This window comes from Hibiscus syriacus, unplaced genomic scaffold, assembly GCF_006381635.1.
Source record: "Hibiscus syriacus cultivar Baekdansim isolate YM2019G1 unplaced genomic scaffold, ASM638163v2 tig00110865_pilon, whole genome shotgun sequence".
NCBI classification, from domain to species: Eukaryota; Viridiplantae; Streptophyta; class Magnoliopsida; order Malvales; family Malvaceae; genus Hibiscus; species Hibiscus syriacus.
Window position 1 is genome coordinate 2,624,393 of NW_024062894.1, and position 23,427 is coordinate 2,647,819.

Sequence of the window (23,427 nt, forward strand, 5' to 3'; positions counted from 1 at the left end):
TCCGCACAACGGAATTATTCGACTACCGAAAAAGAATTATTCGCTATTATTTTTGCATTAGATAAATTTAGATCATATCTTCTTGGCACTAAATTTGTTATTTTCTCTGATCTTGCAGCCTTGAAGTACTTGCTCAGTAAAAAAGAGGCGAAACCACGACTAATCCGTTGGATCTTACTCCTCCAAGAATTCGATTTGGAAATCAAGGATAAGAAAGGATGTGAGAACTTAGTGGCTGGTCACTTAAGCCGGCTTCCAATCACTACAGTTGATCTTCCCATTCGTGAAGAATTCCCGGAGGAAATCTTGATGAAGGCCCAGAAGTTAATACATTGGTTTGCAGATATAGTTAATTACTTAGCTACAAGTAAATTGCCATCTGATTTAACGAGAGTCGAAGTAAACCGCATCAAGAGAGAATCTCGCTTCTTCTTTTGGGATGACCCGTATCTCTGGAAGAATTGTTCAGACCAGGTAATTCGACAGTGTGTTCCCGAAAGTGAGGTAAGCTCAATTTTGAATTTTTGTCATTCATATTCGTGTGGTGGACACTTTGGACAGAAGTTAACCGCTCATAAAATTTTGGAATGCGGATTCTTTTGGCCTCATATTTTCTGTGATGGTTACTTGTTTTGCAAATCTTGTGATAATTGTCAACGTGTAGGTAATTTGAGTCGAAGAAATGAAATGCCCCTTATACATATATGCGAAATATTTGATGTTTGGGGACTTGATTATATGGGTCCATTTGTTTCTTTTTTGGCAACTGTTATATAATCCTTGCGGTTAATTATGTTTCGAAGTGGGTAGAAGCTAAAGCCACTCGAAACAACGATGCTAAAACTACTGTTCAATTTCTAAAGAATTGTATTTTTTCCAGGTTTGGCACACCGAGAGCGATAATAAGCGACCGCGGCACACACACTTCATCAACCGGGTGATTGATGTGCTTATGAAAAAGCATGGAGTGAATCATAGAATTGCCACAGCTTATCATCCGCAAACGAACGGACAAGTGGAAGTTTCAAACCGAGAAATAAAGATGATTCTTGAGAAAATAGTTAAGCCAAATCGCAAGGATTGGAGCTTGAAATTAATTGACGCTTTGTGGGCTTATCGGACCGCATATAAAGGACCTATGGGCATGTCACCATATCGCCTTGTGTTCGGTAAGCCGTGCCATTTACCTGTCGAGCTAGAACACAAGGCATATTGGGCCGTAAAATAGTGCAATATGGAATTAGAAGCGGTTGGCGAAACACGAAAGCTACATATACAAGAGCTTGAGGAAATCCGGAGAGATGCTTACGACAACGCCAAGATATATAAGGACAAAACTAAAGAATTTCATGATCGAAAGATTGTTTCTAAATCTTTTTCTATCGGACAAAAAGTTATTCTTTTTAACTCAAAATTGAAACTTTTTGCAGGTAAACTTCGATTAAAATGGAACGGACCTTATACGGTAACTGGAATATTTCCTCATAGTGCAGTTAAAATTAAAGACAATTCGGGCACTCGGTTTAAAGTAAATGGACACAGGATTAAACCGTATTATGCGAATAGCGAAGTTTGCTTGGTTGAAGATCTCAACTTAGAAGAACCTGTAGTCTGAACCAGGTCGTCGAGCTAAAGACGTTAAAGAAAAGCACTTCATGGGAGGCAACCCATTGTTTTTAATTCCATTACATTTTTTTTCTTTTCGATCGAGCATGTTTTATTATATTTTATTTTTATTTGCAGGAATCGAATTTTTTTATTCAAACTTGAACGATGAAGATTTACGAAATTATGATTCGAACAGTGCTAATTTTGGAGACTACTGAGCAGTGAACAGTCGAACAAAGCAGAAAAAAATAATGCCCTAGCCATGCGCACCGTTTAATTAAACGGCTCACGTTAGCAAAACCGACATGAAATCCGGGGAGTACTCTATTCCTTCTCTTGCACTTTAGTTTTCGTTTTGAGGCAAAAAGCTTTAAGTGAGGGGGAGTAGAGTGTAGGATTGAATTTCACCTTGCTTATCTTTATGTTTAGATGCTAGTATGTGTTGATTGGATTTGTCAAAAATTTCATTGAATTTTTTTGTCTTGTTGAATATTTTTTGGAATGCTATGCTTGTTTAGGAACACATAATTGTTTAGGTTAGGATGTTCTTGATAGTGAATAGTATGAATTGTGATAAGTTGGTGTTTTTGTGATATTCCATGCTTTTATTGGTTGAAATGTGATTAGCTCAATGCATGAAATAATTTGGTGAGATTTGAGCTTTTACGAGCATATCATTTTCGCTCTCATTTTGTTGGATTGAGTGTATCGAATTTGACATTTGTATTCTAGAACCTACATGTTAAATACTGTCGAGATTACACATGAACATGATGCTTAAAGATGATTTGGGCACCTTAGGATTAACCATCCCGTTTCCCCACTAAATTGCCTACCCATATATTTTCCCCTTAGTTAACCACTTTTGAGCCTATTCCCATTTCTTTGTTTTCACCATATTCATAAACCCGAGCCTTTTTATTTTATCCCTCTTTTCTACCTTTTTCAGGGCAAGTGAATAATTTTACCGTTGTACTCTCCATCGAAAAAAATGTTGAATGAAAGAAAGAAGAAAAAAAAAGTAGTTCAAAAAAAGAAAAAAGAAAAAAAAAAGCTGTTCGAAAGAAAAAGAGAGAAAAAAAAAAGACATGAAAGAAAAAAATGGAAAACAAAACAACAAAAGTGTGAAAAAAATGCATTTCGACAAGAAATTTGTTGTTTGATATGTCGTCTTTTTATCTTGTTGTGCTTAATGTTTTGATGGAGTTGAGATTATTATTTATTAGTTCCTTGCCTTGAAATTTTAGCCATATTTTTAGCCTTTTCCCCACCTTTACCTAAGCCCCATTACAACCAAATAAAAGACCCTTTGATTTATGCATTTTGTTCTTATTAGTAGTGGAGATTTGATTTACTTGTAGGCTTATGGTAATACCATGTCAATTCTGACATTGAGAGTTTCTTTACCCCAAACATATCGAGTGATTTGAGTGAATCCCGATAAGGTGTTGAGTTATGAGCATTGAGATTAATGAATAAATGATATTACAATTGCACTTTACTTGCTCCAATTGATGATGTTCAATTGATTGATTTCTTGACTTGAATAGTTATTGTGGTCTCTACCTTGCTTCCCTGAATTTGAAACTTAACAAAAGAACGTTTAATGAATTTTTTGACTGATTTGGTTATATCATACTTGAGGACAAGCATGAGATAAGTGAGGGGGAATTTGATGAGTGTTTAAAATCGTTAATCTTTCCTTGTTAATTTTTCGATTTTGTGGAATTATTGTTGCTGAATTGGTCATGTTATACTTATTTTTGTACATGTCCTTACATTCCAGAATTAGTGATAAAACGGGTGAATTCTGCATTTTTTTTATTATTTGGTCATGGCTGGAGACATGGGCACGACTCTGGGCATGACGCGATCTGATGTGGCAGTTTCTAAAAGGTCCAGTCAGCGACGGTTTCTAGAAGACTTCATCCGCACGCCTTCTAGAAGATTGACGAGTAGAGTTTCATTAGGAGACTAGTTTAAGTTTGAATTTAAATTTAAAAACAATTATCTTTTGTATTATTTTATTATTTTCTTTGCTTATCCTTTAGGCTTTAAGAGTCTATAAATACCCACTTGGGGTAAGCCTAAAATCATCACTCAAATTACATTCTTCTTTTCTCTCTAGTTTTATTTAAGTTTTCTCTTTTTACTTTTCAAGTTTTTCCCTTTTTTTCTTTTATTTTCAAGCTTTGTTTTCAAAATGCTATGTATGACTTTTGTCATACTTAGCTAAACTTTTCAAAAGCCGAGAGCTGTCGCGATGATTCAATTCCAACGGAAGAATTGAAACGGTTCCTTAATATCTTCAGAATATCTCTCTCAATCTCTGCGCTTATTTTTCAAAATCAAAACATTTTTCAAAATCAAAGATTGACTTTGGTCAAGAGGTTGTTGCGATTAAATGTGTGGGAGGAAGATTCGGCTTATAGAAAGCAATTCGACTTCTTGGGAACACACTTGGCGAGATAGTTTCGCCAAGAGGGAATTGAGATCGGAATTGACGGTTATAGAAGCAACAATCCGAGTCGAACGCTACGAACTTAAACGGTAACTGATCTACGACAATTGATTTCATTAGAATCAATTATCGAAGCCGGAATCAAAGATTGCCTTGGGTGTTCGGTATACAAGATAGAGTCACGGGGATATCCCTTGTAGATAAAGTAATCGACGTGAATCCCGAAGAGAAAATCTTATTCGATAATCATAAGGAAATTGAATCAAAGCGAAGCTTGAGGCTACTTTTACCGAATTTATTCACAATATTCATCTTCTTATTTTTACTTTAATTACTTTTATTTATTTAATCGCTTTTATTATTTTAATATATTTTTACCAAAATTCCCCCTATTTTTACTGTTTCACGCCTGGCATAAATAAATCAGACAGAAATTTATAATTTTCTAAGTCCCTGTGGAATTGACCATTACTTCTCTTTACTGCATATTTCCTTTATTTATTTATTGAGAATAAGGAATTTATTTTGACAACGAAACGACAGTTGTCAATTGAGAAAACATTTTATCCCGACAGACTACATTCGTGAAGTTAAGTAACGACTTCACCAACTTCAAAAGATAGAAGATCAGTAGAATACTACTACAAGGAGATGATATCCTGAATGAGTTGTGCATACATGCATGAAGCAGAAGAATATACGGTGAATAGATTTGTCACCGGCCTGCATCCAAACATCAATAATCTACAAGGAGACTACTACAAGGAGATGATATCCTAAATGAGTTGTGCATACATGCATGAAGCAGAAGAATAGCCTTGAAGATACACTAAAGAAAACAATGACAATCGAATCACAACTTCAGAGGAAGTATCGTTTCAGAGACACTTACCAAGGCACTTCACCTATTTACCAAGGTACTTCACCTACTTACCAAGGTACTTCATCTACTTACCAAGGTAATTCATCTACTTCCACTTCTTCTTCTACTCCACCTTTTACCACGTATACTGAATCAGATAATGACATCGATAAATATGATGCTAGTTGCATTGTAATAGAAGATACCGAAGGTAATTAATCTACTTCCACTTTTTCTTTTACTCCACCTTCTACCAAAGATACTAAATTGGATGATGACATCGATGAATATAATGCTAGTAGCATTGTAATAGAAGATATCAATATTCCGTCACTTAGCCTTACACCATTGGAATCAGATAATATACTTGAAAGTCATGTGATGAAATTTTGTGAGGAGGGTAGGAAAAGACAAATAGAGAAAGACACTAAAAAAGAGGAAAAAACAAAAGAGGCCACAACCTATAAAAGCCAAGAAAATGACCAATAGGAGGTGAGTGAACCTAATTGTAAGAAGAAAAGAGTGACTAAAAAAATCCATGTGTGAGCACAAAAGAATTACAAGAGAACATTCTTCACAAAAAACCTTGCATCCTTGTTCTCTTTAGGGAATCAATTGTTTCGATTTTTAACTTAACAAGGATTTTGCTAGTGTGTTTATTTCTCTCTCACAGGATTTTTGAGAAGTGTCAGGAGATTTATATGACGGAGTACCACTGGAAAGAGGGAAACAACACTATATTGATCTAATTCAAGGTTCTATCATACCACATCAAACAATTAATCTCGGAGGAACCAAAGATCTAGATTTACTACAAAAAGCCTACATCTAGGAAAGCCTTAATCATTGTTACATCTCACTGAAAAAAAAAGAGTTAAACCACACCAAAGGTAAATATGTTGTTTATTTTGATGATATTCTTATCTATTCACCTTCTCTTGATTTTCATCTCTCTCACTTATGTTATGTTCTTGGTGATCTCCGACGAGAATACTTTTATGTTAACATGGACAAGTACTTGTTTTGCAAGCTTATCTTTGTAGGCTTTATAATAAGTGCATAGAGAATCCATATCGATGTTGAAAAGGTAAAGGAAATTTAATAATTGCCCAATTAATATTCCATACCCGAGGTAAGATCTTTTCATGGTTTAACAAGTTTCTACCATCGCTTTGTTAATGATTTCTCTACTTTTGCCATACCTTTGACGGAAATCACCAAAAGGTCGGTTGAATTCAAATGGAGACCGCAACAACAAGAAGTATTCAAACTTTTTACAGATATAGACATAGGTGCAGTTCTAATACAGGAAAAACAACCTATCACTTACTTTAGCGAGAAGTTAAAAGTGAAACAACTAAATTACTCCATCTATGAGAAGGAACTTCTCACATTAGTTCGAGCACTCGAAGTGTGGCAACACTACCTTTTTTCTAAAGAGTTTTCATACACACAGACCATTACTCCATAAAGTGGTTAAAAGGCAAGGCAAGTTAAACAACCTACATACTCAATGGGTTAAATTCATTGAATCTTTTCCTTACCTCATTAAGTATAAACAAGGGAAAGATAAAATTTTAACTGATGCATTAAGGTGTATTCTTGCATCTCAAATGCATACAACTATTCCGAGAATGGAACATATCAAAGATGCAAATCATGATGACTTAGATATTTCTGATATATATACATTCTTTTAAAAGTGCTTTTAATGAGTTTTATCTTGTAGATGAGTTTCCGTTTCAACCAAATAGGTTATGCAGTCCATATAGCTCCTTACAAGAATTCTAAACTTATGAACCACACTTAGGATACTTCATGGATTACTTTCATGAACCGCTTGACACACTCTTTCTCGCCATACAAGAGTAAAACCATGGAAATGACATATGAGGCAATCACAAAGAAAACCAATAGTGGTCGATGCCATGTTCAATTTCAACTGAAACACCAAATTTCAAGATTTGTGTTCGAAAGAGGATTTCAAGATAATAAGAATTTGATTCCAATTATGAAGAAACCTCTACTAAAGCGCATAACAATACATCAAATTGGTACGGGTAAGTATTTCACAAGTTGTCATTCCCACATATCTAATTCTATTTCTCTTGAATTTTCAGATTTGTGGATAAATCCTTTTAAGGAGAGGGGGAATGATATAAGTACCAAAGTCCATAATGATTACACATGCTTCTTTGGACAATTGTTTCTACTTGAACCTATTAGAAGAACAAAGTCTAGAAGATTCAAAGCAAATATACTCGGAAAGAATAATGTGAATGAATTTTTAGAAGTCTCTAATATTTCTCCCTTTGATGTTTCAGATTTGAGGTCAAATCCTTTTGAATAGAGGGAGGATGATACATGTAGCAGACTTACGACTGCTTTTTGAATGGAATCCTGATGTTATTTGGTAAACATGTCTTCTGAAGTTACAATCGTATTTCTTTTATCTTTCCAAAGGTTCTTAAATAATCTCAATCCGATATCGAGAACTCAAGATATGTCTTTTTTTTAGTGAAGATAGCATGTGCAGAAAATCTTATACAGGATCAATACGGGATTTCATAAATATTACGAATTTTAATATTTTTTATTAATTATTTGTAATATAATTTAATATAGGATGATACATTATATTTTAGGATTAAATTTTTATAATTTTATTAGGAATTAAGATAAAAGTTAAAACAATTACCTTTAGTTTATTGCTATTAGGACACCTTTATTTATTACATAGTTAGGTTACAACAAGGATTCCTCCTCATCTATATAAAGGAGGCTCCTCCCACAATTGTAAACATCATCATCTTTTCTTTGAATAATAATACAATGTGAGAAATTTTTTGCAGGAGCTAATTGCCTTGTGTCTTCGAAGCATATTTTCCTTTAAGTTATTCCAAGTTCTTGAGAGAGAGATCTTCACACTCTGGTTTGCCTTCTCATTGCGATTAGGAGGACTGGTTAGAGTCATATTGTCGAGTTTTCCTTTTCATTTTGACTAGGAGGGTTCGGTAGGACATATCCATATATTTTTCATCTCCACAAACCATCATCTTCTTCCTCCATCTTCACGTCAATTTCCATCTCAAAACTCTAGGGTTTGTGTTATCCTTATACCTACCAGGCATAAAATTTCAATTCACTTTTTACAAAGATCCGACCGTCAGAATTCTGATTCCTCTTCTTTGTTGCAATCCTTATTCCATTATCTTTTCAATGAGCATCTACTCATCCAAATCCAATCAAAAATCATCCTTGCCACCACCTATAAGGGAGATAAGCTTTAATTCTCCATTACTATTCTTTATCTTTTAATTATCCTTGTTTTTACTTGTCTTATTCTTTTATTGTCTTAACCTTCTCTTTTTTTTCACAATTCCAACAACCCTAAATCTATCCAAAACCTAATTTGTTGCCACCCACATCTCACTCTCTTCCTCTCATTTTTTGATCGAGTCTAGAGCTTTCTAGGTTTGATTATGTTCCACAGGAGAACTAGAGGCCGGCTTTAGAGGATAAATCCAATCTGACTAAACTACCAGAACCATTGACTGGAGGATGCAGAATTGAAGGATACGTGCGTGTAAAGAAGTTAGCACGTACGATATTTAGACTGACCTTCAGATTTATTTACTAGTAATTAATTTGTTCAATCATTTATGTTTATCGTTGAGATAAATGAGTCGTAGAAATGTAGTTATATCCTATGTTATTCAGACTCTGGTGTGAGTGTTGGATATGGTATGTGTTTGACATGGGTATCGTTAGATTTTTCTAACCTTTTTCATGTATTTGGAGGATCTTTGGAGATTAACCCCATATCCTTTTGACAAAATTAAGAGTTGGAGCAACATAGGTTATATGATACCTTTGATCTTAAAGTTTGCCAATTAAGAACTGTTATTCTTCATATACCTTACCGTATCGACTTGCACTTTGCAGGTTCCCGGCAACCTTATCATCTCTGCTCGTTCACGCGTCCATTCTTTTGATTCTTCTAAAATGAACATGTCTCATGTCATAAGCCATCTTTCGTTTGGTAAAACAATTTCGCCTTGGTTACTGAGTGATGCAAAGCGATTAATACCTCATCTTGGTAGAAGCCATGACAGGTTGAATGGTCAGTCATTTATTAATAACCGGGATTTAGATGCAAATTTTACTGTAAGTTCTTTTATGCGATCCTTTCTGTTCAATTTCTCGTTTCATCCCTTACGTGGATTTTGTTGTCCATGGACATTTATATGCATCTTTTCAAAGTAATCGAGTAAGATATGTGTCGATCATAGTCGAGAATAAAGAATATTCTGTTCTAAGAAATGATTGTAACTAATTCCCGATAATTTGTGATGCGAGTACCGTCTATGCTAATTACCTTGCATTTTCCAGATAGAGCATTACCTTCAAATAGTCAAAACGGAGGTGGTCACAAGAAAATCTTCTCGGCAACATACGCTAATGCAGGAATATGAGTACACCGCACACAGTAGTCTAGCACAGAGCATATACATACCTGTTGTGAAATTTTATTTCTAAGTTATCTCCAATGCAGGTTATTCTCTGCTTAATTATTTTTCATAAGTTTTTACATTCTCCTTGTTTTTCATTAGTTCAATGGATTTTCGTTTTGTACTCGGGTTTTGATAACGGTAGACCCGAAATCGTTTTCTCACTTCCTCACGAATGTGTGTGCTATAATAGGAGGTGTTTTCACAGTTAGTATCATACTGCCTTGTCTTTGTTTTTCTTTTTCCTTTCAAAATCAGGCATTGATAAAACCGTATAATTGTTGTTGTTTCAACTGCTGCAGGTAGCTGGGATTATGGATTCAATATTCCACAATACAATTAGGCTGATGAAAAAGGTAGAATTAGGCAAAAATGTTTGATAGAGAAAACTAGGAAATGTTAATTCTATGAAGAACTCTAATTAGTGAGGGCTTATATAACCCTTTTTACATGTAAAAACGAAAGCCGATAAATTTATTTCTCAACCCACACAATATAAATTATAATAATCCACTTATTTATGTGTTAACAAACAAGCACACCAGATATTATACAATTTATTCCTTTTGGTTTCTAACAATAAATTATCAAGAAAACAAACACCAGCCAAGGAAAATCAAACAAATTCAAGAAAAAAAGTAATAACAAAGGAAGCATTCCACTTCATGAATGGATTTCTCCCTCTTACAACCCTAAAGCAAGAGTTGAAGCCACAAACATAGCCCCCATAGTGGAACCAGTAACACTCATCAACCACAAAGATGTTGCATCATTTTTTGTTGGATTAGAGTCTTCACCCGGTGCCGGTGTCGGGTTATTCTCGGCACTTCCAACTGGAGGAGACTCACTAGAAGGCGGCGGAGATGGCGGCTCGGTTGAACCTGATGGAGGAGGAGACGAACGGTTGATTCGATCGGCCATGACAACCACAATCAACTTCTCGTTCTTTACACAGTTGTCTTTGTTTCCGCTGATGAAATAGTGAGGACCTGAATGATCCAATGAGAAAACAGTGTGGCCATCGGTATATTTGGCGGTTGGTGATTCTGTATTGCAGTTTTCGTAGGCCTCCGTCGTCACATTTAGCACGGAATCATCGTTTGGTGCGTAGCTAAACACTGTCATACACGTCCATAACATCAAAAACAAAGTTATATATACATACATTTATATGAATTAATATTGAAAACACTGCTGATAAAAATAAAATCTATAAATAGTATTCAAACAACGTAAAATATGTTTTTAAGCATTTTTAAAAAAAATTAAAAGTAAATAATAATACACTTAGTATCATCTAAACATTATTTATGAAATGAACCTTAGTGGTAAATTAATGTGAAATGACAATATTTTTTAAAACAAATCCTATTTTATAATCATCCCATACTACTAAAAAATCACTATTTATGAAATTAATTTTTCACTTATAATGTATTAAATTATAATCCTATGTACATATACATATGTTTCTATAATAATTAAATTATAATAATATATTTGTATGTTTCTATGATAATGGATAGTGATGGGGTAGGATTACACTCTGAAAAGATCGAATTGTTTAATTTGGAACTGAGAGTAAGTTTAATATAATTAACGTTTAAAGTGAGGACTTAAATGCTATTAAACCAAAAGCTTTTCTAGATTTTTCTAATTTTATTTTACTCGCGTTTAAATATGTTTTAGGTACTACTACTTTTGGAAACCATGATGAATCCAGGTAGTATATTAAACTTACCAAGTGAATCTCCAATCTGAAATCTGTTCTTTTCAGCCCATTGATTGTAGTTTTCAGCATTGGAGCCATTGTGAAGACCCCAATTCACTTGGAATTCTCTTGCATAACCCTTTTTAATCATCATCTGCATGAAACAAAAGAGCCCCAATCCTAAAAACACTTCGCTTTGATATCTGAAAATGGAGTTAGCCATTGAAAACCAGGATTCCCAAAATAACTGAAAAAGTTGAACTGAAACTTTGAATTGCAACAGTTAATGCCAGGACCAGGGTTCTTGTAGGCCACTTGCATGGAGGAGTTTAGGGTTAATTGCACTAGGTGTCCTCGATTTATGACTCATTTTAAATTATTCTTCAAATTTCAAAACATTTTAATCAGACCCTAAAAGTATTTGTATCATATTAATCAAGTCCTTTCGTTCAGGGATAGAACGGAAAGCGGGGCTGAGGGCAATCGTCTCGCTGAAAATTTCATAGTATCATATATTTTAGATATTGTCTTTGTATTTTGTATTGATAATCTGTTTTCACAACTCTAAAATTTTATAAGTTCTCTCCCCTCTAAAATCTTAAAAATCCACGAACCCTAATATAGAATCATGTGTTTTTCCTTGCTTCTGTTAACCTAATTGTGAGATTGGACGTTAAAAGCTAGCTCAAATATAAATGGATTATATTTCAAATACTAGTTTGAGGATGTCTAGTAAAATTAACCCAAAACGGTGGCATATAAGCTTTCGTTTCTTTCCAATATTCTATCTTCTTTTTGTTTTTTTGGATTTCTTGGTTTATGGTGCAAAGTATAAATCTTCAACTTCTTAAAGTTTATTTGAATTTATGCTTTGCTTGATCATAAACTAGAATATTCATGTCTTTCCTTTGGGTTAAAATTCTGTATACAATTATTTTACATTCACATATAAAAAAAAGCGATTGCGAATATACTTATTGCTATTGTAATTATCTACGGTAGATATGAACAATCGACTAGACAAAAGTCAAAAACAGAATATAACAGTATATGATTTTGTACGAGACTATCAACACTTTAATCAAATAATAACTTTTAAATACTAAATACTACATAAACATCTTTAAATAATTTAATATTGTTGTATTAAAAAATATAGAATTGATTGTCTTATAATCTTTGTTGGTGAAACTAATGAGTTACGACCAATTCATCTCTTTTGTTTTGAGTAAAATACCACAGTCGTAATTAAATAGTCATAAATCGATATAAAAGTTCTCTTTTTTTTTTAAGAAGAAAGATGGGTGTGGGGATATTAGATATTTATCTACTCTCTTGGTCTTGATCGTAAAGTTTTATAGTGATCATTAATATTGATGTCACACATAAGACTATGACCGCTGTCTACATGCTAAAAGGATAAATATGTCCGTTTGATATAATTGACTGTTGATTGATTCTGACGAGTCACATGATACCTGCTAGAGTTCATATGAAAAGGTTTTGGGTGCGTCATTTTTGGAGTAGTTTTTTGGGGGTCTCCACGATCTTTCAGTGCGGGAAAAATTTCCAAAGATAGTGGTAACATGCTTATCGATTGGTGGATAGTAACATGCTTATCGATTGGTGGATACTGCTCTTTCGGATTGCAAGATCAATTGGAACGAGGCCGAAAATCTATTGTTGAGTAGCGATTTATTTATTTTTTGACCAGCGAGGTGAGTCAATTTCATTAATAGAAAAATCCGTTGCACCCAAACTTCAGCCTCATTAAAAACTCCCCTACGCCTAGTTGGGGGAAAAGAGAGTCGAAACGATTGGGGCTTAAAGACAGTCTCGCAACTCCTGCCGGAAAAACCAAAAAAAAAAAAACACTACACAACATAAAGCAGAAACCAAAACTACACATCAGCCAACCATGAATTGAATTCAACACAGTAAAGCAAAGGAAGATGGCCGAGATTTCGAAGCCTGAACGCTACTCACTCCCAGCTCGCTTTGAACAATACTTGTCCACCCAGACCTGCCTTAGCAAGATAATCTGCCATATTGTCTAGAGGCATGCACGAAAAAGACCTTACCAATTTGAGTAATCAGCATTTCAATCTCTTCAAAAGTAACCCCCATTTCCATGGACGGAGAAACGTAGAAGACACCCAATTCAAGGCAACTTTCGAACCTGATTCTATAACAAACTCAACCTTTCTAAACCAAGAAGACTCCCTGAATAACTCCAAAGCTGTTCTTATTGCTTCCAATTCTGCGAAGTCGACATCCATGCACGAAACAGGCCCGAAAAACATTGCAACCACTAACCCTTTTTCGTTCCTCTACACCCCCACACCCAGTCACCTCTTCTGAAACAGCCCCGTCTACATTGAATTTCACTTGCCCCAACTTCGGTGGATTTCAAACACCGTAGATTTAATAACGCCTAGACAAAAATCAACACTGACCATACGGTTGTTCCACCATAATTTATCGTCAATAGCATAAAAATTTGATAACACTGTGTACCAAATTAAAGCTCTCATTTTCACAAAGAACACTAGCTCTTTAAAATTTGTGGCCTTCTCCTGAAAAATGAATTCATTCCTTGGTAACCACAAACTCCAAATGCCCGCTGCAACACATATAAACCAAGCAACCTTTCTAAGACCCGACCACTGAACATGAAAACAAAATTGAAATAACTCATCAACAGTTTGCAAAACCCTCCAACTTACTTTTCACCATCTACAAACAGCCTTCCAAAAGACTACAAAACTTGGGGGGAACCTTCAAGCTCCATATATTTCCCAAGTTGAAAGCAGGAAAATCACCCGCTGAACTTACAAGTAAATCCGAGAGCTTTTTAACCGAGAAGTACCCTGCCTTATCGTGCTGCCAAATTGAATGATAATCTACACTCGATTTTAATCTTATTCCCTCGATGCAATTCCTGATTTCCTGGACAACTGTAACTTCCCGATCCAATAGAATTCTCTCAAGCATTGTTTCCCAATTCGGCATAAACCACTCCCCTGAAACAATAACTTCCTTCAAAGCCCTCATCTTTCTTCACACCGGACGATAAAGGCGAGGGAATTTCGATCTCAAGGAGACATCACCCCACCAAACATCTTCCCAAAATAACATTGATTTACAATTCCCTACCAGGCAGCGAAAAGAATTGCCGTTCATCGACTTGTTCACTTCCACATTTTCCAAAGTCTTTAATATTCCTTTCCACGTACTCGAGGCATTTTTTATCGAAGAATAATTTAACTTCCATGGTAACTCGTCTAGCAATGCCATTTCGCTAGCAATGCCTTATTTTTTGCCTTTAAGTCAATGATCCCAGCCCCTCCGCACTTCTTTTGGTTTACATAGCCTCCCCCAATTGACTCTTGCCATCTTCCTTGAATTTCCACTAGAACCCCAAAGAAAGTCTCTTCTAATCTGGTCTACCTGAAACAATATTGCTTCGGGATAACAAATATTGACATATAATATAGTGGGAGCGTATACAATACCGAGTAAATTAGAATCACCCTTCCGATAAAGGACAACGTTGTACTTTTCCTTCCGTCTGTTTTGACTTGCATCTATCAATTACTGGCTCCCAAGTTGAATATTTTCTCGGAATTGCGCCTAGGGGAATCCCCAAATACTTAAAGGGCAGCTTGCTCACCCAACAATCACAAGCTGCGGCTAGCTCTTCTAACATGGAGACATTAACCCCCACGCTTGCCAAACAGGATTTCTTGAAGTTAATACTTAATCCGGAGATCACTTTGAAGCACCTCAATACTCTCTTAATATTCACAAAGTAACGAAATTCAGGTCGAAGAAAAATTATGGTGTCGTCCGCGAACTAAAGATGTGATATAGACAAACTAGGGGCCACATTAACAATTCCTTCGATAAGCCCTTTTCCTACCGCAATGTCTAGAAGCAAATGAAGAGCTTCTGTCACCATAATGAAGAGAAAAGGGGAGAGTGGGTCGCCTTGCCTAAACCCTTTCGACATTTTGAATTCCTTTGTAGGGGATCCATTTACCAAAACTGAGATTTTTGCCGTCGAGATGCATTCCCAAATCCAACCTCGCTACTTGCTGCCAAAACCCATTCTTTGCTGTACCAAGTCTAAGAATTCCCAACATACGCAGTCATATGCTTTTGAGAAGTCCAATTTTAACATCACCCCACCTCTCCCTTGTCGATCTTTCTTCAAGGAGTGAATTATTTCATTCGCCACTAGATTCCCATTGAAAATCTGCCTACCCTTCATGAAGGCACATTGGGTCTCGCTAATTAATTTACCCACTACTCCTCTTAGTCTTCTCGATAGTACCTTTACTGTAATCTTGTGTAGGGAGCTCACCAAGCTTATTGGCCTGTAATCCGTGACATCTGCAGGGCTTACCACTTTCGGGATCAGCACTATGAACGAAGAATTTACACTTTTGCCCAATCTACCGAATCTATAAACTCCTCCACTGACTTAATTAAATCATTTTTCAAAAACTCCCAACATTTTTTAAAGAACAAGATGTTGAATCTGTCGGGTCCAGGAGCTTTTGACTCATCACAGTTCCACACTGCATCCTTGATTTCTTCCTCAGTAAACGACACCTCCAACACCTCTGACTCGGCCTGTGTTAGATGCTTAAAGTCCAACTCAAGAACTGCCTTCCACTCTTTCTTTTTCTGCCGAAGTGCTTACTAAAATGATTGAAAACTTTTACTTTTAATTTAATCGGATCTGCCGCTCTATCCTCCCCCCAAATTTGATCCCAGAATCTGCCTTTTTTTGCTTTGAAATTTGATAGCTTTGTGAAAAAAAGACAGTTTGCGTCCCCATTCTTAATCCAATTCATCATTGACTTTTGGCGCCAAACATCCACCTTTGCATTTAAACAGTCCCAGTACTTTTCTTTTTGCACAATCTACTAACTCATCACGCTCTTCATCATTTAATCCATCACAATCTCCTTTCTCTTCTTTCTCATTAATTCTTGCTTCCAGCCTTTGATTTTCTGAGTCAACATTCCAAAATTCATTCTTGTTCCAAATTTTCAAGCTCATTTTACTCTTCTCAACTTCGAACTCAAATCGTGCTCAGACGAGCCTTTATCCTCAATAGCCTCTTTGATTATTTCTGGGCATCTCTTTTGATCTAGCCATGTATTCATGAACTTAAAAGGTCTCAGACCCAGTCCACATTCTCTTTAACCAATATAATCGGTAAATGATCTAAAACCGTCATCAGAAGTCCCCATAGAATTACGTCACCATTCTCTGACATCCAATCTGCTTCCACAAATACTCTGTCTAGCTTACTTCTCCTATTTCCCGGGCCATACCAAGTAAACTTTCTTCCTGGTAACATCTCTAAGAACTTGCACCTCTCGATAAAAGAATTAAATTCTTCAATACCTGCTTGTCTAAAAATACCACCACTTCTTTCAGAACAATTGCAGATCACGTTAAAGTCTCCACCCATGAACCAATTACTGACAGATGCACCTCTAAGAACTTCAGTTTCATCCCACAAAATTCTTTGCTCAACAGGATCACACGAGGCATAAACATTAACTAGAGAGCACATTGAATTATCATCTACACTTCTCCCTCTTACTCGCTTAATGGGATCGACATATTATTCTGGAAATCAATTTGTTTCTCCCATGAGCCCTTATCTGTGGGCTCCACCACTTCCTGCCCATTAAGAATTTCATCAACTTCCTCCGAAGATGGGTTGGTATTGATTTCTGAATTTTGAAGCCAATGTAACACAGGTCTTCACCAACCCTGCCAGACCAGCTGTACAATGTTGGCCCAACTAATATTATATCATCCTTTTTCTTTTCCAGAAGGTTGACCAACCAAGTTACCTACCCTACCCAGCTTCCCCATCTCCACGCCTTCAACAGTCTCCTCGATACCCGAGTTTTGATTAAGATGAGGTTCGACCCATCATTGCTGATTTTAAGCCCTAAGTTTCCTCTCATATGTTTCTTTCCACTTCATTTTCAACCAACCGATATCCGTCGATAAGAATGTTCCCCATGCATCGTAAACTAGCTTCACCATCTTCCAAACGACTGTTGGATTCTTTTTGAGTCATCGGAGCATTTCTCCGACTTGAAAAAAAAAAGAGCTTTCCGATTGAAGCGATGAATCTTCCCCCTTTGGAGACTCCTTTTCCTTTAAGCTAGAGCCTCGGATCGTGGTTTTCAATTCTTCAGTACGAACCACGAATAATTCTCTTCCTACCTCCATCGATATCAACTCGTCAATTCTTTCCAATTGGTTTGTGGCTACTAATATTGAAACTTTTTCACAATCGATATCCTGAAAAGCATTTTCTCCCAATGACAGGAAATCCCCCCAAATTTTTGCTAGCGTCTTAAGAGTGGAGTGGTTTTAACAGTGCAGAGGGAACCCTGTCAACTGAATCCAAATAATCCTCTTCGATGCGAGAAAAACCTCCATCCATGGTTGGATTTCAATGAAGATATCATTAAGATAGGACCACTTATGATGCTCCGGTAAGCTATATAACTCTGAATCTTTGATCTCCAACAGAAAATATCTCCCATGAGCAAAAAGCCTCGACCCATGGTTGGATTTCAATGAAGATATCCTTAAGATAGGACCACTTATGATTTTCCAGTAAGCTATATACCTCTGAATCTTTGATCTCCAACAGAAAATTTCTCCCTCCTATGAATTTCACTCTTATCTCACCAAAACCACGTACTCTTAACCAGTCTTCGACTTGGTTAGATGAGCAGACCGTCGCCATCTATCCTACTAGGCATGTTCTTAACTTTTGTAGGGCTTCCTCTTCCACAAAACCTTGCACCGTTATTAGATTCCTACCGGTTTTCTTGTCGGACTCATCACTGCTCCAATCCTTTCCCCTATTTTTTCTCCTACTTTCCCTTTACCAACCAAATTACCTCCCTCGTTATTCTTCACTTGATAGCCTCTTTGATTGACCTTTCTACCATTGTTTTGAGCTGGATAGGGATTGCCATTCTTCCATTGATGGTATTTTTCTATGAACTTTGCTTTCTTGACAGCTAATCGAAAACCATTGATACTAAAACCATCAAGCCTCTGCATTGCTCTGCTTGCATATGCGTTGTTTGAAAATCGTACAAAATCAAACCGCTTTCCAAATTTATCCAACTTTCTTGCGTTGTAAGAATCCACCACCTCGCCATGTCTTCCAAGTAGCTGCCTTAGACCGCCCCAATGATATTTCAAATGGATATTTTGGACGATCTTGACAGCTAATCGAAAACCATTGATACTAAAACCATCGAGCCTCTGTATTGCTCAGCTTGCATCCGAGTTGTTTGAAAATCGCACAAAACCAAATCCCTTTCCAAATTTATCCAACTTTCTTGCGATGTAAAAATCCGCCACCTTACCATGTCTTCTGAGTAGCGATTTATTGTGAGATAACTGTTGGAAAATTATGAATTAATTGAATAAAATTGTTGATATTTATGATAAATGGTGTCACTCGGTAAAAATACTTATTAATAATAAGTTATTTTACTTGGTTTAAAGTTGCATCAATTCAATTATGCCTATTAGTTTTTCAACTAATCCCTTCATCAAATGATATTAGCTCTTCGTGAAAAGGCCATAACCTTTTGATTAATTTCATCTCCTCTATAAATAGACTAGTTGAGGCAAAAATCTTAGAGACAGAAGTTACATCATGCATGGTTAAAATGTTGGAATAGGAAAACACTTAGAAAATTCCTTCCAAATTAGTTATTTCCGGTGATATAGAAATGTAAGATTGTGTTCGACTGATCACTACAGTTGTGTTTTCTGATGTGATCATTTGATGTTGTGTCATAGGAGACCGACGTCCAACATTACTCAAAGCACCGACGAGAGGATAAATATGTCTTAAGGAAACTGTTCAGACATGCCTCAACAAAACTTTCTCTTCCATTTATCTAACTCCTATCATCCTCGATTTTATGTCTACATATGAGTAACAAATCTTATTCCTCTATTTTAATTTTTTATTTATTTTGCTTTGTTCGGTTATATAATAAATATTTGTTTATTATTATTATTATTATTATTATTATATTATGTCTCAAATTAACCATTTTGTCTAACAATCTTAAGACATATCATTTATTCTTTTAATGTAAGTCAAACATACCATGGATAACGAACGAACTAGTGGGGAAGTGTGGTTCGTGATAATTTTTTTTTTCAATATGCAATTCAAAATTGGTGGGGACTGTTTAATTTTATGTTTTTATTGGTCAAATCTTCATATGGTGCATTGGTGCATGTCACGTAAGGATGGAATTGATGTCAGGTACCCTTGAATATTATTTATTTACTCTTTTGAAAAATTTTAATTTGCATGGTATAATAAATTGCAGATCACTTAATTTGTGTCTCTCCTATACGAGACCTTTGATCTCATTGTTATCGTAACAATGAACTACATATTACTTACCTTTGAAATCATCAAAGAATAAAATTTTCAATTTGCAAAACTAGAAAATGGAAAAGTGAAACTTTGGTGCTATAGAACAAGACATCAAAATTAATGATATACACGTAATTGTGTTAGACTTTATATTTTTGTTTGGGTTTTTAATTTTATTAAATTCCGGCATTTAATAGTTTCAATAAAATGGTATTGGTTGTGAAATTCAGTTTCAGGTATTAATTTTACTAAATTCCCGCCGTTTAACAGAAATTACTCGTTGTGATTAATATGATACCTAAACAAAAATGTGATCTTGTGAACAAAAGATTTTTTTTCCAGGATTTTAATTATGCCATCCAAAATAATTTATTCAATTTATTTTTTATAATTGAAATCATTTAGAAGTAACAACATTGTTGTTTAACAAAACGAATGGTAAAATAAATTGAATTAATGTTCAATTTATTGTTGAAATTATTACGGATTCTAGTTTCGTGTTTTAAATGAAACATTAGATAATCTGATCAATTCACTTAAATCGTGATATGAAATGATTTTTCTAGACTTCAAATAAAATTCAACGATATTGATGACTGTGATTCACAATGAGAAGCATGTTAAATTCTATGGATAGAATTTCAAAACATGGAAACGATGGATGTTACATTTGACCATGTTGAATATGATCATATATGTGCATGATGATCTTCTTATTATTAGAGAGGATGTGGTAAATGTTATTATTGTAGTTAATGTTGTTAAAGCTTGGAATCATTCTATGTTGGAATCACATCTTGAATGGATTATCGGATACATTATATGAACTATATAATATCTATAAGATGACTAAAAAATTATGGATGGTATTGTGCCATGAATTAAGAGAATTATCTTAAATGAAATAACCAACGTCGTTCTATAATATTATAGGTTGTCATAGAACATGGGGGAGTTATTTTATCAGTTAATTCCTTTTAAATAAAGTGTTCTATAACCCATGGCATATTTCTAAGAACTTAAGGTATATGAGTACATTGCACAAATGTTGTCACCATAGCTCGTATAAATTGCACCAAAGTGCCGCGTAGAAATGTCCCGAAGGATCACATATTAGTGTCCCGAAGGACAATATAGAAATGTCCCCAAGGACCACGTAGAATTGTCCCGAAGGACCGCCTAGAACCCTCGACTCTTGGCATGCAAATTATACCCTCAACAGTCATATCATATGATATAGGCTTTACCATTTATACCATTTCATATAGCTTATCACATAGGCATGTATTCACATTTACCATTTTCACATAGCTTATATATTGTTCTCATGTATCCAAATAGATCATGTAACACATAGGATAACATATAACACATAATTCATGTATAGCAATACATGTGACATATAGATATATGCATGTACTCATGTACACATAGAAACCATATCAATAATATACTTGTAATCATGAAATCATGCAATCAAATATTGGAAATAGAATCATACAAGTCTTATTTCCATATAATCATATTTCATAGTAGTATGTACTCACCTTAGCCTCACTAGTCAGAGCAACACACTTATAACTCTTTATTGATCTTAGTCTTAGAATTGTCCTGAACTTGCCTTCGATCGTTATCTACACAATAATACAATTGGTATAAATATCGAAATTCATATCACTATAATCCATTCTTACTAACATAAGCTAAACAAAGCACTTGAATTCACAATTTCCATATGAATAGTATCAGTATCCAAGGTACAGTACCGATACTTCCTTACTGTGGTATCGATACTTCCTTACTGTGGTATCGATACTATACTTCAGTATCGATACCCTTTTTACATACTGGAATTTTACCCTAAAAATGGTGCTGATACTTAAACATTGGTATTGATACCCATGGTATCGATGCTCTATGAAGGATTTATCAAAGTTTGCGTTATGGTATCGATATTGTTCATCCAGTATCGATACCTACACTTAAATATCACCTATTTTTGTTTTGGAGTATCGATATTGTTCATCCTGTATCGATACCCTGTACCCATAATTTACTCCTAACAACCTGAAAATTTACTAACACTTTGCTAAATTCTTTTAAACCTTTAAACTCAACTATACTCACCCAAACCAACGTATTTCACTTTAGTACTCCTAAACATCCAAATTCTCAATAACATACTTGAAATAAAAAAATCATACCAACTTTTCAACTTTATTATAAATCCTTTTTAACCTCTTGAATCTCTTATTCTAACTAATGACAAGTCAAATTTCATTTGAAAATTCATTTACTAACTCTTTCTCAACAATTCACTCAAAAACCCTTATTCTTAATCATTCATAACTTCTTCATCTTATAGTTTTAAGCAACCTTAAGCTTTCCTAACAGTTCATGATTCAAAACCAACTTAAAAATGAAAGGAAACATTAACTTGAGACCAACTTACTTTACCAATGGAGTCACGGGAAGAGAAGGAGATCACTAAACCAAAATCTCCAGATTTTTCTTTACCCTTTCTTTCCTCTTTCCACGTGGATACATATAGCACCAAAATGAATTTTTTTAAGAGAAAATAACCTCAGTGACCAAAAATGCCTTATAATATACGATTTTAACCAACTTTTTTTGGATTTGCCAAAATGACCAACAAAATCGCAATGCGAAATAAAAATCACAACGCGATCTCCAGAATCGCAAATCAGTTCCCAGAATCGCAACGCGATTAAGAAGAATCGCAATGCGATAGTACAAATTCACATTGCGATTTTCTATAATCGCAACGCGAATATGAAAATCGCAACGCGAATATGAAAATCGCAACACGAACATATAAATCGCAACGCGATTCTGACTATCGCATCGAGTATCCGTAAAATCGCAACGCGTATCCGTAAATCGCAACGACAATACGTAAAATCGCAACGCGTATCCGTAAATCGCAACGAGAATACGTAAATCGCAACGCGCATCTATAAATCGCAACGACAATACGTAAATCGCAATGCGTATCCGTAAATCGCAATGCGAATACGTAAATCGCAATGCGAATACGTAAATCGCAATGCGAATACATAAATCGCAATGCGAATCTGTAAATCACAACGAGATTCTGACTATCGCAATACTGAATTTCAAATTCGCAACTCGATTTCTGAATTCGCAACAGGTATTAATTTCGCAACACAAATGTTTTGGGTATATAACTACGCAGCAGCAGCAACTCATAACCTAAATCCCTAAATCGCAGCTCATTCCAGCTCCATCTATCACTCTCTCTGGCGACATCCGTTCCTATATCCAACGACATCCTTCCCCATCCGGCAACAGGTTTTAGTTTCGCAGCTCGTTTGTTTAGTAAATTAATTTACAATAATGAAATCATCTAATGTTGATCATGTTTGGATAGATTTGTGTTTTGGAGGGTTATGGGAGAATGTTCATGGTGTTTTACAATATATGCCTTTACCCATGAATCTTCAACTAAAACTGTCATTAAAAAAAGTTAATTTATGAAACTCTAATGTTACGTGTTGCAAATAAATTGAATTTGGAGCCCCTAAGTGGATTTAGGCTATCTTATCAGAGAAATGGTAAAGTTTATTTGTTAACCGAAAATGAAGATGTTGAACGATTCATTGCTTATATTAGTGTTTCAAGTGATGATGTTACATTGTATGTTGTTGAACCTAGAAGTAGTGAAGTTGGGTCAGTAGCGGGTAGTAATCAACTAAGTTTTTCAACCTCAGTTTATGGTGCTCAAAATTTAATGGTTCCACCACAATTTCATCACCAAGAAAATATTGT

General features: G+C 35.2%; 1 protein-coding gene and 1 long non-coding RNA gene across 2 annotated transcripts; both read right to left on the minus strand.

Moving 5' to 3' along the window:
• Positions 1–9,747: 9,747 nt before the first annotated feature.
• On the minus strand, positions 9,748–20,671 carry LOC120143989. The gene is made up of 3 exons (XR_005517996.1): positions 20,661–20,671; positions 12,969–12,976; positions 9,748–9,831 (listed from the first exon to the last, which is right to left on the minus strand). It is a non-coding gene; the product is annotated as an uncharacterized LOC120143989 (long non-coding RNA).
• Positions 10,101–11,379, minus strand: LOC120143988 (early nodulin-like protein 3). The gene is made up of 2 exons (XM_039158169.1): positions 11,184–11,379; positions 10,101–10,560 (listed from the first exon to the last, which is right to left on the minus strand). The coding sequence occupies exons 1-2, from the start codon at positions 11,374–11,376 to the stop codon at positions 10,127–10,129; spliced, it is 627 nt and encodes a 208-aa protein (XP_039014100.1). The 5' UTR covers positions 11,377–11,379; the 3' UTR covers positions 10,101–10,126.
• Positions 20,672–23,427: the final 2,756 nt, after the last annotated feature.

Excerpts from the sequence above, each read along its gene's own strand:
- LOC120143988 (XM_039158169.1), bottom strand. The coding sequence starts at position 11,376 with ATGGCTAACTCCATTTTCAGATATCAAAGCGAAGTGTTTTTAGGATTG. Across the intron at positions 10,561-11,183 it reads TCAGATTGGAGATTCACTTG|TGTTTAGCTACGCACCAAAC; the intron begins GTAAGTTTAATA and ends CGTGTATGACAG.